Below are 13,768 nucleotides of genomic sequence, written 5' to 3' on the forward strand. Positions count from 1 at the left end.
TTTTACATCGTTTCAAGCAATGGATCTTTATCATTTGTATAACGCTGCATTTTCTCTGACTCTACCTTCTCTTCACTGGTCATGGGGGGCGGGCTGTCCAGTGTTATGAGCTTCTTTAAATCCTCTTCCAGACTTGACTTGGCAGCATGTCTTTGTGGAGACTGAGCTCCACGTAGATTGGCCCTGAGCTGTGGCTGCCCAACCAAGGGCCCGTCACTCTGGTGCCGTCTGAGAGGAAAGCGCACGACACACTTTAAATCAAGGTCACAAGTGTAATGAATTGGGCCAGTAATGCGGAAAAAGAAAGAATCAACTATATCTGAACAGTACATTCGAGGCATTACGAAAAACCTTTGACTCAACAGGATCATTGACTTAAAATTTCAAATGGCTGTACATCTCGTCCTCACCACATGATGGCAGTGTTGGTTCTATTTTCACAAGGATAAAATTGAATCTGCCTTTTATCTGAGTATCAACACAACTGACAGCAGGCTGCATTCTCCTGCAGAGCTGAGCGTTCTTCTTCAACATCTATCTCTGTGTGACGCACAGTTTCACACAAGCACAGTAAAAACATTTCCAAACTCACTTTCTTGTGCTGCCAAAGTCCACAGAGTTGACAGTTCCGCCGGGTTTCCTCCAGCCAATCAGATACTTGGATGTTGCTCCCTGACGAGGGTAAAAGGTCTTGGGCCCCAGAGACTGGGAGGTCGGAGAGGTGGGTTCCTCCTGGGGGGACATGGACCTGCTGACTTGGCCTAATGGGCTATGGCTGAGGAAATGGTAAGAAGTCAGTGAGTTTCGGGGAAGTAACAGACAGGACTTGTTATCCATGTAAATGCCAAGCAGAGAAAAGAACAATACACAGAGGAGATTAACAAGCTTCAAAGGAAGAGCCTATAATACAACATGCAAACCCCACAGATTAGAGCATGGCCTACTAAATTTTCTCAGTATGCCAAGAGTGGGATGCCTCCGTGTCAAAGCAGATAACATGCCTGTGTGCTTCACTTTCACTGCTTTCAAGAACACATTCAATACATAGGTAGCTGAATGTTCAAACAGCTGCCATCTGTGTGAAGTGGTATAAACATTGCTGTCAATGTACAAGTGTGCACAAGTTATTTCTGGACGTTTAAAAGAATAGACAGCAAAGTTTGAGCTCAGTCGAAGTAAGTAGGATATGGAGAGGAGCGGATGTGATGCTGAGCTCACAGTCGGCAACTTCAAGCACTCCTTTTTCACCCAGAATACCAAGTGACGGTAAACAAAAAACAGCAAACCACACACAAATATAGATGCGAATATTTTTTCTAGGTCTGCCTTTGTTCATGCCAAACCCGCATAGCTGCAGTGTTCTCCATCTGGCTCGGTACGAGATATATTGGGACTACAATGAATCACTGTCTATTTAATGAAACATTGATGTAAGGGCAGAAATTCCTGAGCTGCCTACACAGCTGAGATGAACAGAATAAGCAGCACACCTGGGGAGGGTGGAGGCGTTGTTCAGGTTGTACGCATCCGGAGGGAGGGGATAGGGAGAGGGACTCTTCGCCTGGGTCTCGCTGCTCCCAGCAGTGAGCAGAGAGTCCGGAGGAGGGGAGAAGTCCGGGACCCTCTGGCTGCACGAGGCCTCGTCTGTCCAGGGGGCCTTCTCTTTGCTCCTATGGCCACCAGTAGAGGAGGCTGTGCTGCTCTGTGTGGCAGTGAATGAAGCCGCGTCGATGCCACTGTCAGTGGAGGCCCCCTGGAGGTAACTGTTGAGCTCCAGTTCTCCTCGCACACCTGACCGTGATCCCACCTCGTACCACTTCTCATCACTGTGCGCCGAGCTGGACGCATTGCTTGACAGTGTGTTGCTGCTGGACTGGCTGGATGAATATGGACCATCCTGTTTGAGAAGAAGTGTTTATCAATTCTAACATCAAAACAAGTAATCCAGTCTCATTAAATGTGTTGTGGTGAGTGTAATACTCTTTAAAAAAAAAAAGAAGTGCAACTCACCTTGACATTTTTGTTGGGAGACATGTGATTTCCATGTTCTGACTGAAGCCGGGAAATGGGTCCTTTGGACACCACGGGGTCTGGGGTAAACAGAGTTAAAAGCAATAAGTTACTGATTTCCATTAAGAATCTATAGTACTATCATCTGTCTCAAAAGCCTACCGCCTGTGTTTTTGTCCAGTAGCCGACCAGTCTCCACATCTCCCTGCCGTGTCCAGGCAACACCAGAGCACATTTTAACCCCGTTGATCCCTTCACCTGCTGTTTGTCGAGCAGACGGCACAGCAGACTGGCAGTTGTTATTAAACCTAAAACACAGATAAGTAATTTGTTTAATTCTAGAAAAAAAGGGATTGTCTTTTCAGCAAAAGAGTCTTACCCATCTGGCCCTGGTTTTTGCCTCCAGTGATTTGAGCTTGTGCCGTCAGTGTAGGCCATGTTGGCCGGAGAGTTTGTGTTTTGCATTGTCCGACCCATTACAATGGAACAGGCCAGAGCATAGTTGTCATTCCCGGGAGAATATCTGTGAGAAACACATTAAAAATAGACAAAGGAGTTAGTAGACTTGACATAACTTTAAACATTGTTACATTTTAATCTTGTAATGAATGTATTGTTCGATTGCACATTTCAAAAGCTGAATAAAGTGCAAAACAAAAATCCACCTTTTGGGGTTAAGTGGTCGACCATCACTGGACACACTGCGGGGCATGGCGGCAGAGTTACCGAAGTCTGAAGGCGGCGCTTTGATGAGCGTACCCCCTGACCCAGGGCGGGTCTGAGGGCTGGAGGAGGTTGTGCGAGGCCACTTAGTGTTGTTGTTGTTGGGAGGGCGGAAAGGGAACTTTAATTCATAGGGCATGCCCTCTTTGTGGTTCTTGTAGTCCACTAAAGGCATGTGGTAGATTTCTGAGCACCCCCTGTGAGATAAACAAAATAGCCATAAACCTATGGATGATGAAAGATACACTACTGGAATATTTGGCTACTTACCTGCGCGGTGTGGAGTCCTCATGTGGAGGGATAATGACCACTTTGACAGTGACAGAGGTGCGCAGCAGGTCAATCATCTGCTCGTGGGACAGAGAGGCCACAGCCACTTTGCAGATCTCCACCAGCCGACTGCCTTGTCTGAGCCCAGCCTGCCATGCGTAGCCGTAGGGCTCCACCTCAGCGACAATGCCCTCGAAGTTTACGTGAAAGCCCAGCTGACCTAGAGCATTACGCCGCAATGTCATCTCAGTTGTCAGGCTACCCTTGGTAAGAAGCTGTAGGAAAACAGCAGCACATTAGAAAGAAGTAATTTACAAAAACATCATGCACACACTTATGTCCAGTATTAGGGCGACAGTGGCTCCGACATAAGAGCGAGTCGTCTCTTGACCGGGAGGATGTCTGCTCTCACAGGTGCAGACTGTTGTTGTGTCCTTGGGCAAGACACTGCACTCACGTTGTGTGCATGAATAGTAAGTTAGTTAATGAATGGTGGTGGTTGTAGATGTTGATGGCGTACATTGACAGCCTATTGTACTGTCACACCCCTTGGTGGGAGAACAAATCGTCAACCTTTTCGACTTTGATAGAAATTTCACAAATAGCATATGAGTCATTGCTGCCCCAAAAACATTTATGTAATCACCAACAACTAAACCTAGTAACATGTCATCTACACCTACACAGACTTAAAAAAAACATGCATCACTGCACCAAAATCAAAATGCTATCCATTATACAAGGCCCATAGTCAGATCACAACAGCTTTGTCAACACTATAATACAGTCAGTAATAACATTAACCAGGTCCTGTCTCTTTGGTGCCACCTATAAGAAATGCCTTGTAAGGTCGAATGCAATTATCCCCTTTTTATTTTTGGCAGGTGAAAGTAGGTAATTGTGAGGCATTGGCCTCTCTTTTGTTATTTGTGCATAAATAACATAACTACAGTAAAGTTGGGAAGTACAAGGGCTCAGGTACAGTATTATTAATTACTCTCAGCAGCTGTTTCTTTTTTAGACCGAAAGTGACCTCTTCTGGCTACAGCAGATGGTGTGTGCTAATGCAGTGTACTGTCTCAGACAGGTGTCCCACTGACCTCCAGCCTTTTGACCACCTCTCCAAAGTCTTCTGTGTTGTTATTGATGGAGCGCAAAGATACACTCTCCCCACGCTCATAGTAGATCTTAAGAGAGGCAGGGCTTCCTGTTGACCATCCAATAACATCTCGTGTGGCACAGTTGAACACTACTGTTTTGGCCTCCTGATCCAGTAAGATGATGAAATCATTAGAAAGAGCCAAGAGGCATTCCCGTTCAGCCCCTGCCACTTGGTCTTCAGCATGAACCTGCCAAGTGATGGCCCCCAGGCTCCGCAGCTCTGCGCCACTGTATGGACGAGTCTTCTCCCGCCGCTTGTGTGCCAGAGAGATGAACGGAAACTTCCCAGAAGGTTCCACTGGAGTGTTGGTGACGTGACGCTCAGCTAGGTCCCGTAAGTACTCCTGCCGCGTACGTGTCGCCATAGCTCCAAATTTATCTGATTTGTGGGCTGCGTTTTCAGCGTTAATGACTTTAGCCAGCAGAAAGTCCCTGAAGACAGTAGATTTGGGAAAAGTCACACCCTTGGGGATTGGTGGTCCAAAGGAGGGAACGTCTTGGGAGCGGGTCACCGCCACACTTAAGTGAAGACACAAACAAACAAACAAACAAACAAACAAACAAAAAAGCCAATGAATATTGCTCTAACAGAAAAAATATAGTATACAGTCTGCAACCAATCATATATTTATGCATGAATCAGCACCCTCCACAAGACTGAACTGATACATATTACAGCACAATACTCATGTCTGACACATGGGAATGCATAATAGCACAGCTGGTAAACTTAAAAGTCGTAAAAAGTGAAATACTTTGTAAAGACAAACAACCTTTAAGTGCTGGAGGTAATGTTCCCTTTGACCTCCTTCATTTAGAAATATAAAAGAGGGCGTACAGATTCCTACAGGCAATACACTGCTCCTGTTACCCTCCGCTGCTCCTATTCTGTCCTACACAATGACTGTGCGAGAGTTGAATTACTATAAATAAGTAAACAGGTAAAGATAGTGCTGTCTCTTACCTGTGACATGTGGGAAACTTAAACAAGGTTTGAAACATCTTAATATTTCAAAGAACAAGAGCTTTATCCCAAGGAGTTCGCTGCATATCACATCAACATCCGACTGCTAAAAGACTGGGACATGTATACAATCTATATAGTGGCATTATAAAGTCAGAGGCTTGTGGGTGTAGATCGCGGCATGGCTTTGGATGAGCTGATGTGACACTCTTGACAACCTCTCCATTCAGTCCATTACACAAATAACTCATCCAGTGCCTGTAGCGGAAATGTTGCAAACCAGGGCTGACTTCACTTGGCTTATAAATACTATACATCCAATCAAAGGTGACAAGCTAGCTCCCAGTGCTGTCCTCATGCTTACTCTGTGCGCTGCCTTGGTATGTGAGAGCAGAGCTGGGGCTAGCGCTAGCATGCACAGCCTCAATTCCCCAAACAAAAAGGTCTTATGCAATTTGTCTCAGCAGACTCCTGACTCTGTGTCTGAAATAAGCAGCATTAGCATGGTATTCCTATATTATTTCATATTCAAGTTACTGCAGCAAAGAGAAAAAAAGAAAATATATTTAAAGTATTAAATATATTTTATGAAAATATCTATAAAGAGTAAAGATTTAATGCCAGCTAAAACACTCACCTCCAGTCTTCACACTAGGTTGACCATTTCCACAAAATCTGATTCCAAGATGAGAACAAGAATACCAAGCAGTGCTAAAAGTGTGGAGCACTCAAAGTAGCATTGCAAACTGCTCCATTCTCAGCGCTCCAACAAACCATCAGGAGAAGAATGACTTGACATCCAAGTGACTACATTCAAATTGTACTTGAAAAATCTTGAAGCTGGGAGAGTGTAAGCTGCTCTGGGTGGAGTAACAAGACTATCCTCAAGGATTCTGTGTCCCGCGACTCTCCATTTCATCCGCAAGGCAAACTAGGAGAACCAGCATTTCACCTTTTCCATAAAAATCTCTTTGCGACAATGAACCAAAAGATGTCTCCTCAAGCAAAAACAGATCCAGCTGCGGTAGTTGAAGGTCAGAATCAGGAAGCATGTTCAGGGCCTGGACAGACTGACAAAGGTCTTGATCTAAATTTGCCTAAATTGGACGCAGTTGCAAAGCGCAGACAGAAGGCTGGCCTGACTCGTTTGCTCTTCATACTCTGAGCTACTGACGGACTGTGCTCTGAACAGTCCTCCACACTCACATGTGTGCCAGGGTGAGGAGAGCACTTCATGTTCACGGCGCTAACTCCTTCAGACCACTTCGACTCATGCTGCCCAAAGGCAAAGTGGCAGGCAGAGGATGAGGAGGAGGAGTGGGGAAGAAGCCTTCTATTTTCTGACTGTGTGAAGAGCAAGGTTCAGAGTGAATTAGAGTGCCAGGGATGACTGTGCATGTGTAAGCGTGCAAATGAGCCTGAAAAAGAGGTAAAAGGAGAAAAGCAATGGTCGAGAGAGGGACCAACTATGTGTGTATAATATGCGGGCACGTTGGGCAGTACTGCAAGTACAAATTCTTTGAAGTTGTGGCCTGATCTTTGTAACACAAATAATCAGCCATTAGAGAGGAAAAAAGTGTTCTACATTCTGCTTGATGATGTGACATTTATTTTATTCAGGCTGAATCACACTGAACATGCAACATACACAGAGTAGAAATATAGGACAAGCAGAACAAGACATGCCTTCGAGACAATGCTTTTGTCTTAATGCAAGCCACCAATAAAAAACACATAACCAGTAACCACTCAAAGCGGCATGAAGCTTTTGGAGCTAAGGTCACAAGTTCAAAGATTTACCATCATTATTATTATTTCTTTTTTTTATCGTCTGGTACAAATTGAAATTCATGAGCCACAGAAAAGAGAGGCTAAATACGCAAAAAGCATTTTAAAATCTGTGCCTCGAGGCGTAGTCAGGCAAGAAGAGTTTTGCACAAAATGAGCAATTCAACTCACCTGTAGCATGTGTTGTCTGAGCAGGGATTGTGCACCCGGACAATGATGAATACATGCTGGAAGTGTGAGCGGACGGCCTTCGGAGTAAAAGGGTGAGCACCAGGCTCTTGAAACACGATTGTCACAATATCATTTCCAATGTGGCGCTTCCGTAGCAGCTAGTAAAAGACAACAGAAATACCGTAAGAGCACGTTCATTCATGACCAAGCATCATCGTCTGTCAGAGCCAATGTATCAAATCATGCCTTTGTTCTGAACAATAGTCACATTACTTCTGAGATACACGCTCAGATAAGATTTTTCTAAACCGGTTTTCTCTTTCTGATTCCGGACAATGCTGCAGATCTGAAGTTTAGCGGTCTATTTTACCTGTTGCTTGTTGTTGGGTGTGTAAGGCAGCAGGGTCGAGACGTGGAACATGAGCTCATAGTCCTTGTAGGTAGTGTACAGGGAGTGAGTGCCCGTGGAATCCGCTGGAGGAAAAAGACACTTTAGAGACCCATTGTGTTATGACTGCCATCTATCCCTCACTTGTGTATTTGGTAGACATTACAGCAGGGAAAGTATCTCACCAGACAGCTAGACAATGGAGAGTGGATCAATGACGGTCCAGATTAGATGACTTTTACTCTTTTACTTTTGCTTTTTGCCTGAATAAATCTGCATTATATGGTTTGTAATAGCTGAGTGATTACTTTTTGTGTCCAGCTGAGCTCTGTACTTGGTGAAGCCCTTCAGGCGGACTTTCTCTCCCAGCAGTTGGAGAAACTCTTCCAGGGCAGGACCGGCCATTTCATTGTTGTACATCTCCTCCTCTGTGCTCTGGCCCGCTCTGCAGTACATTACCCCAACCTTCACCTGAAAACTCAACTGAAAACATGGCCACGCATAAGAAAATCATGAAAAGTGGAACAATGAACATCTAAATGTAAAGGTAATTTAAGCGGGGTATTTGATGATCATTTTACAGCTTGGTAACTATTTTACAAACTCTTTACCACAACAATCTCTTTCTACCACAACTAATGTGGTAGAAAGCTCTAAAAAAAATGACTTTGCATAATACCCCCTTTAAATCACACTCTTCCTCTCCTCGTACCCCTTGTTCATCCAGTTTCATTAGCTGCTCTGTGACTTTTGGGGTGTTGAGGCCCAGTCGGAGGCAGGACAGGTCTAGCTCAGGGAGAAGGTACTCCAGCACATCCTTAATAGGCAGCCCCCTGCTGGTGCCGTGCTTAGACGTGGAAGGCACTGCGTCTTCGAGGATTGAACCCCGCAGAGTTGTCAGCTGAGCATACAGATGCATAGAGGGAAGCAAAAGTGAAGTTAGTATACCTGGGCAAAGAATATGCCAGGAATGTATCTAGCTTTGAAGTCATGGCATGCCTTTACACAGGAAATAAACAAAAAGACATAACTGTGGAAGTGAATGTAAGGAAATCACAGCACAAAAACATTAAACTATACTTTTAAATTGTAAATATTTAATTATAATCCAGAGAACAATATCCAAAATGTGAAAAGGTTTGATCAAGCTTTATGTTGGTGCAGTGGCGTGTCTTTCTGCTGGGCCCAGTCACGCATCTTTACCATGACAAAGCCCTGTAATAACCAGCCTGTTTTTTCTTTCATACTTTGCCTACCTAATCCAGTCTGCGGAGCTCTAGGTTTTAGTCAATGTTTTGCATTTTGCGCATGTTCCTAAGGAGCATGAGCATTAGAAACACATCAGAGGGACAGAGGAAGGGACAGGTAGGCTCATTTCTCGTGTAAGTTAGAATACAGAATAAAATGAAAGCTTTTGTCAACTGTTAGACAAAATCCATTAGTTAAATATAGCCCAGCTTGCATTTTGGTTGGTTGGTCCAGTAAGGAGATTTTACCCCAGAAAAATAGTGCAATTTTTTTGGTACAAATGCCACTATTTTTCCTAATTCATTAAATTACGAAAATATTACAAATGTTCCTAATTTGTAATATAGATGGTAGCGAGGTCTGTGGTAACAATGGATGCACAGAGGTGAGCGATCGAGCTTATTTGCATTCCCTGCACCCAACTCAAGCGAATGCATCTGTGATTGTGTGTCTCTAAATGCAACAATGTGAAGCTCGTAAACTAAATAGAGCAACTCTCTTCCCAGTAATGTATTTGGATGTTGAAGTGAGAGCTTTGAGGTTTTGTGTGATGCCTTCGAGGCTGAAAGACAAACGCTTCCAAAGGTTTATTCACACACCGCTGATATTGGAAGACAGATCGCTTCGGGGTTAGTTGCATAATGAGACTGGTTCAAACCTTGATCTGGTATTCTACGTATTGAACGAATGCTGAGGTAAGTTGAATTTTAATCTGCACTCTAAAATGGTTCAAGTTAGGAAAAACACAAGAACATTTATAACCAAATCCCAGTTGAAAAAAGTCTCCAAATTAGTTAGTTAGTTAATTAGGCTGTAACAAAAATGACTAACCTCACTGGTCCTAAAGATGAGGCGGTAGTTATACTGCTGGCCATGCTCCTTATCTTCTTCCAGCTTCTCTCTCCGCAAACTCACTGCTACTGGCCCAAAATTCTCGTCTATACCAAAGTAGTTCCAATGATCTAAACATAAAGAAATGGCAGACATTGCTATATGATCATTAACATTTGAGTAGTGTACAGGTAGAACCTTACCACGAAGATTGAAGAGCTTCCTGTAGTAGTAGGCTCCCAAGTCCACATGCTCCACAATGTATTGTTTGCTATTGTCACTGAGTGTGCTGGGACCCTCCTTTGGGCCCTCTAATACTGCAACTCCAGCATTTGTGCAGTGTAGAGTCACAGATGTTTCATACAAGTTTGGCTCGCTGCTGGATCCTGCTCCAGTGCTCACAAGTCCATGATACGTAGGATCACCTGTTCCTAACCTGCACCGCCCATTTACATCTGTGCCAATCTCATTTCTGAAACAGGGACAGCTCAGCAGCATCTCATTGCTCTGTTCAGCCCCTGCGTCCAGCCCAGGGCTATCTCTAGAGCTGAGTTCCTCCTGGCTTCCACTGGGAGAGCTGTAAGGCAGGCTGTGGGTGGAGGAAATTGTGGAGGTGGCTGAGGCCACTGCAGCTGCTGATGCCCCAGTGGTTGTGTTTTTTCTTTTGCCTGCAGTTTGACGCAGCTGGGCAATCTCATTCAGGTCAAACAGTGTGCTCTGCACATCGTAGTGGGCAAAACCTTTCTGACAAACCCAAGGCTGTGGGGGAGGGTCTAAGTCATCAGTCCGACTGTCCTCAGCATCGGATCCAGCTTTCGGAGAGTCTAACTCACCACGCACATTCCTAAGTTTCCGAAATATAGACTCGCCCCCTGTCTCAGATTTAGTGCGTCTCTTGGGGGGCTTATCTTTAGATTTAGAGTACGGTCCATCAGGAACATCTTCTTGAAGCTCTATAATGGCCTGGTCCGTCCCAACATTCAGTATGTCCTCCAGTTTGTCTGGAGCTGGACTTCGCTGGTCCATCGTTTCTTCTTGATAGCCCTTGAGCATTTCAAAGAAGCTCTCTCCAGACAGCCCATGCTGGTCGATTGAAGAAGTGCTGCCATAGTTGCGGTGAAAAGGGGAGAGTTTGGCTCCTGTTGCTGGACCCCATTCATCCCCACTGTCCCCACTGCCCTCCATCTCTCCAATCGCCATGTCACTGTTGCTACGCTGGCGAACGCGCCTCGGCCGTGGGTTTCTGTGCATGGGCCCACGGTGTTCACCGGGTACAAGGTAGCGGGTGTCAGGGCTATAATTATTGGCTTGGGTCTGAGTTCTGTTTTTTAAAGTGTTGTGAATGTTACGTAGCATTGAAGAATCCTGAGGACTCATAATGTGGCTTGACTTATGAGTTTTTATTGGACCAGAGTTTTCTGAATCTGTGCTGTGCCACATTGAAGCTGCAACCTCTTTACGAGGGGGCCAGTCAGCCACCCGGGCCCTTACACCCATTTTTGGTACTCCTGGGCTCGCTGTGGTGTGAGCACTGTCTCCACGAGCTGGTACAGCTGCCCCGTTGACTACACGGAGATGGCGTGTGTAAAACTCATCGGTGGCAGGGACTGATCCCCCAACAGTACGCTCCATCGGTGGGAGCTTCAAGCTGGTCATCACACAGTGCCAAAGCTAAAGGCACTCAGAATGAACATGCTCCTCCCTGTAGTCCTGAGCAGGTTGATTGTCGGAATCAGAGACAGTGACTGGGAGGCTCACATCCTCTGCCTTCAAGTCTGCCTGCTGCCTCTTTGTTGCTGATGACTTGCCATTTTTCTTCAAGCAATGAAGTCTGAAAATTGAAAGAAAAACAAAATTTGCAATAATAAATAAATTGTCAGTTTGTTCAATAAAGTTTTTCTTAGAACTATTAAGGCTGAAAATATTGAACATAGCAAAGCCACTATCTGATCAGCCTACAGCAGCCAGCTGGCACATCAGCCCCTCCAACCATAAGTGAAACATTAACAGACCGCACACACATGATGTGAAATGGGCTGGTGTGACTTTTATAACATGAAATATTCAAGCTACACATCAAAAAGCAAGAGGCCCTTTGAAATTCATCTGAAAAGTGGGTGATGATCCGTTGCTTGACAAATCGGCCCAATTTGGCAGTGAGAGACTGTAGGAGATTAAGGCTCCACTCTCAGTCAGTGCTGCCTGGTCGGGGCTGTGATCACATTAGACACTAGCAACAGAACACTGTGACGGCTCTAGTCCAGGCACCTTCACACTGCAGTAGCCTCCTCTGAAAATGCTATCCCATAAGTCTGCTGTTCTTGTTACTGCCACGTGTAAAAAGTTTTGGGAGAGTGACACAACAGACAACAAACATAAAGTGTATTAAATCAAATGTCAAAGTGCCTGGGAGGTTTTTGTTTGATAATTCTTCTGAAGAAGGAGCGGTGTCTTGGTTGTGTTAAATACTACATGAAAGCACAAATCTTACAACTGATTAACTATTCAGTAGACCTTGCTCTTGACTTAATGATAGAAAACAAACACAATGACAGGGACCAAGACGCACGAAGACACTCATTCTCCATATGCATGCAAGACATTGTCTCCTTTCTGCTTGTTGACCAAATGATGTTAACTTCCTGTAATTGGGGCCGTGACCTCCCAGCTGGTCTGGAACAGCCCTCAGAGCTCAGCTGAGGTGCCCACACAGATGGAGGTGATATCATAGCATGTCTGTCGAAACAAAGCTAACAGCTACACAGGAGCATGTCCGGACACAGATCTCTGTGCTCCAGCAGAGGAACATACCACAGAGCAGACTGCTTTGGTTATGAGTGATTTATGAGTGATTTATGAGTGATGAGTGCCCCAAAGTCATAAAAATGTATAGATGGCAGGTGCGCACGCAGCACATTATTATGAATCAACATGAATCTAACGCTGCTTAATCAGAATAATAAATCCACTGAGTCAACAACTCAATATGACAAGATCTGAGTCAACGTTATCCAAGTGTGTTGGCAGAAACGTACTCGGACAATGCTTGCCAATCAGCAACTAATCTCACTTATGAATTTACATGCAGAGATACAGTATACGCTCAGGGCTATAACATTTGTGGTGAGTTTTAAGCACTTTGTAAACAACAAGTCATTTTGTGTCAATAAACGTGTGAGACTCACTGAAATAAGGGATGCAAAGTGTAATGGGACAAAACAATGTAACATTCTACACCCGCATGTATATGTTCATGTCTCCAAATACAGAAAAGAGGTCCTAGTTTATTAGTCTAGTGTTTCCAAAGAAGAGAGAAAAGAGCCAGAGGATGGTCCGACAAGCTTGTAATTACCGCTGGTCTGAATGGGGCTAAGGCCCTGTTTGGCTGACACCATTGGCTTTCAAACAAGCACCCTACCATTTAGCCCACAGTCTCTCCTCGTCTTTTAATCTCCCTGCTCTGAGGACCGGCTGGGTGGGCACAAAGGGCCCTCTGTCCAGACATGGGCAAGATGAGGCCCCACTCCAACACAGTGAAGCTTTTGATAACTACCTGGCACTGGTTTCTCACTGTGTGTACGATAGCTGCCAGCAGGTTTCGCTGAATGAAATGTTGGAGTATCTGTGCGAAGAAATAGTCCATGAATGGCATTTGGAAAATAAGAAGCTGGAGAGCGTCAAGTGATGTGGAAGGTGTCATTTGGGATCCACCCACAAAAGGTCATGAAGAGGATAATTGGACGGATCAGGAGGTGTAATCAGCCCTTTGCAAAATGATGGTGTTCTCAGTCACTGAACGCTTGAGGAAATTTACACCAGAAAACACAGTATGTACAAGCTTACTCAGAGAGACAGTGTCACAAAATCATTATTACGTTTGAGTCAAGTGGAAAAGCCCCCCTTACATTGAAAGGGCCTTGGTGATACCAGTTCTGCAAGAAGTGGCACACAACAATGAGACAAAAATCCGACCCGACAAAGTGTTTCTGACCACGCACACGTGAGACCAACGCCACGTGCGCACCCAGCTCTTGAGAAACCGGTGGAGCCCATGCATCTCCATTTGTCAGAGCGTTGTTAGCCGCTGTGGCCTGACTGTGTGGGCCTCTCGCCATCGCTGCAGCACAGTTCAGTTCAGTGAGTAATGAGCGGAGCTAAGCAGTGGCAAAGTGAATTTCTGTCATAGCCCCCTACACTGGCACACACTTTTGATG

At 45.0% G+C, this 13,768-nt stretch overlaps 1 protein-coding gene across 3 annotated transcripts in view; it reads right to left on the reverse strand.

The window, feature by feature from the left end:
* The window catches only part of LOC306976272 (signal-induced proliferation-associated 1-like protein 1), a 28,721-nt gene that overhangs the window by 2,666 nt on the left and 12,287 nt on the right, over positions 1 to 13,768 (reverse strand). For all 3 annotated transcript variants that reach the window (XM_079574187.1, XM_079574188.1, XM_079574189.1), the window contains exons 2-16: positions 9,758 to 11,385; positions 9,555 to 9,685; positions 8,188 to 8,376; positions 7,784 to 7,958; positions 7,458 to 7,561; positions 7,088 to 7,245; positions 4,104 to 4,683; positions 3,004 to 3,278; positions 2,676 to 2,930; positions 2,390 to 2,533; positions 2,173 to 2,318; positions 2,011 to 2,090; positions 1,491 to 1,897; positions 593 to 775; positions 66 to 228 (exon numbers count right to left, since the gene is read on the reverse strand). In XM_079574187.1, coding sequence (XP_079430313.1) covers positions 66 to 228; positions 593 to 775; positions 1,491 to 1,897; positions 2,011 to 2,090; positions 2,173 to 2,318; positions 2,390 to 2,533; positions 2,676 to 2,930; positions 3,004 to 3,278; positions 4,104 to 4,683; positions 7,088 to 7,245; positions 7,458 to 7,561; positions 7,784 to 7,958; positions 8,188 to 8,376; positions 9,555 to 9,685; positions 9,758 to 11,210 — 4,443 coding nt within the window. In that variant the 5' untranslated portion in view covers positions 11,211 to 11,385. The remainder of the gene's footprint in view (positions 1 to 65; positions 229 to 592; positions 776 to 1,490; positions 1,898 to 2,010; positions 2,091 to 2,172; positions 2,319 to 2,389; positions 2,534 to 2,675; positions 2,931 to 3,003; positions 3,279 to 4,103; positions 4,684 to 7,087; positions 7,246 to 7,457; positions 7,562 to 7,783; positions 7,959 to 8,187; positions 8,377 to 9,554; positions 9,686 to 9,757; positions 11,386 to 13,768) is intronic.

The sequence above is a fragment of the Gobius niger genome (assembly GCF_951799975.1).
Source record: "Gobius niger genome assembly, chromosome: 16".
Taxonomy (NCBI): domain Eukaryota; kingdom Metazoa; phylum Chordata; class Actinopteri; order Gobiiformes; family Gobiidae; genus Gobius; species Gobius niger.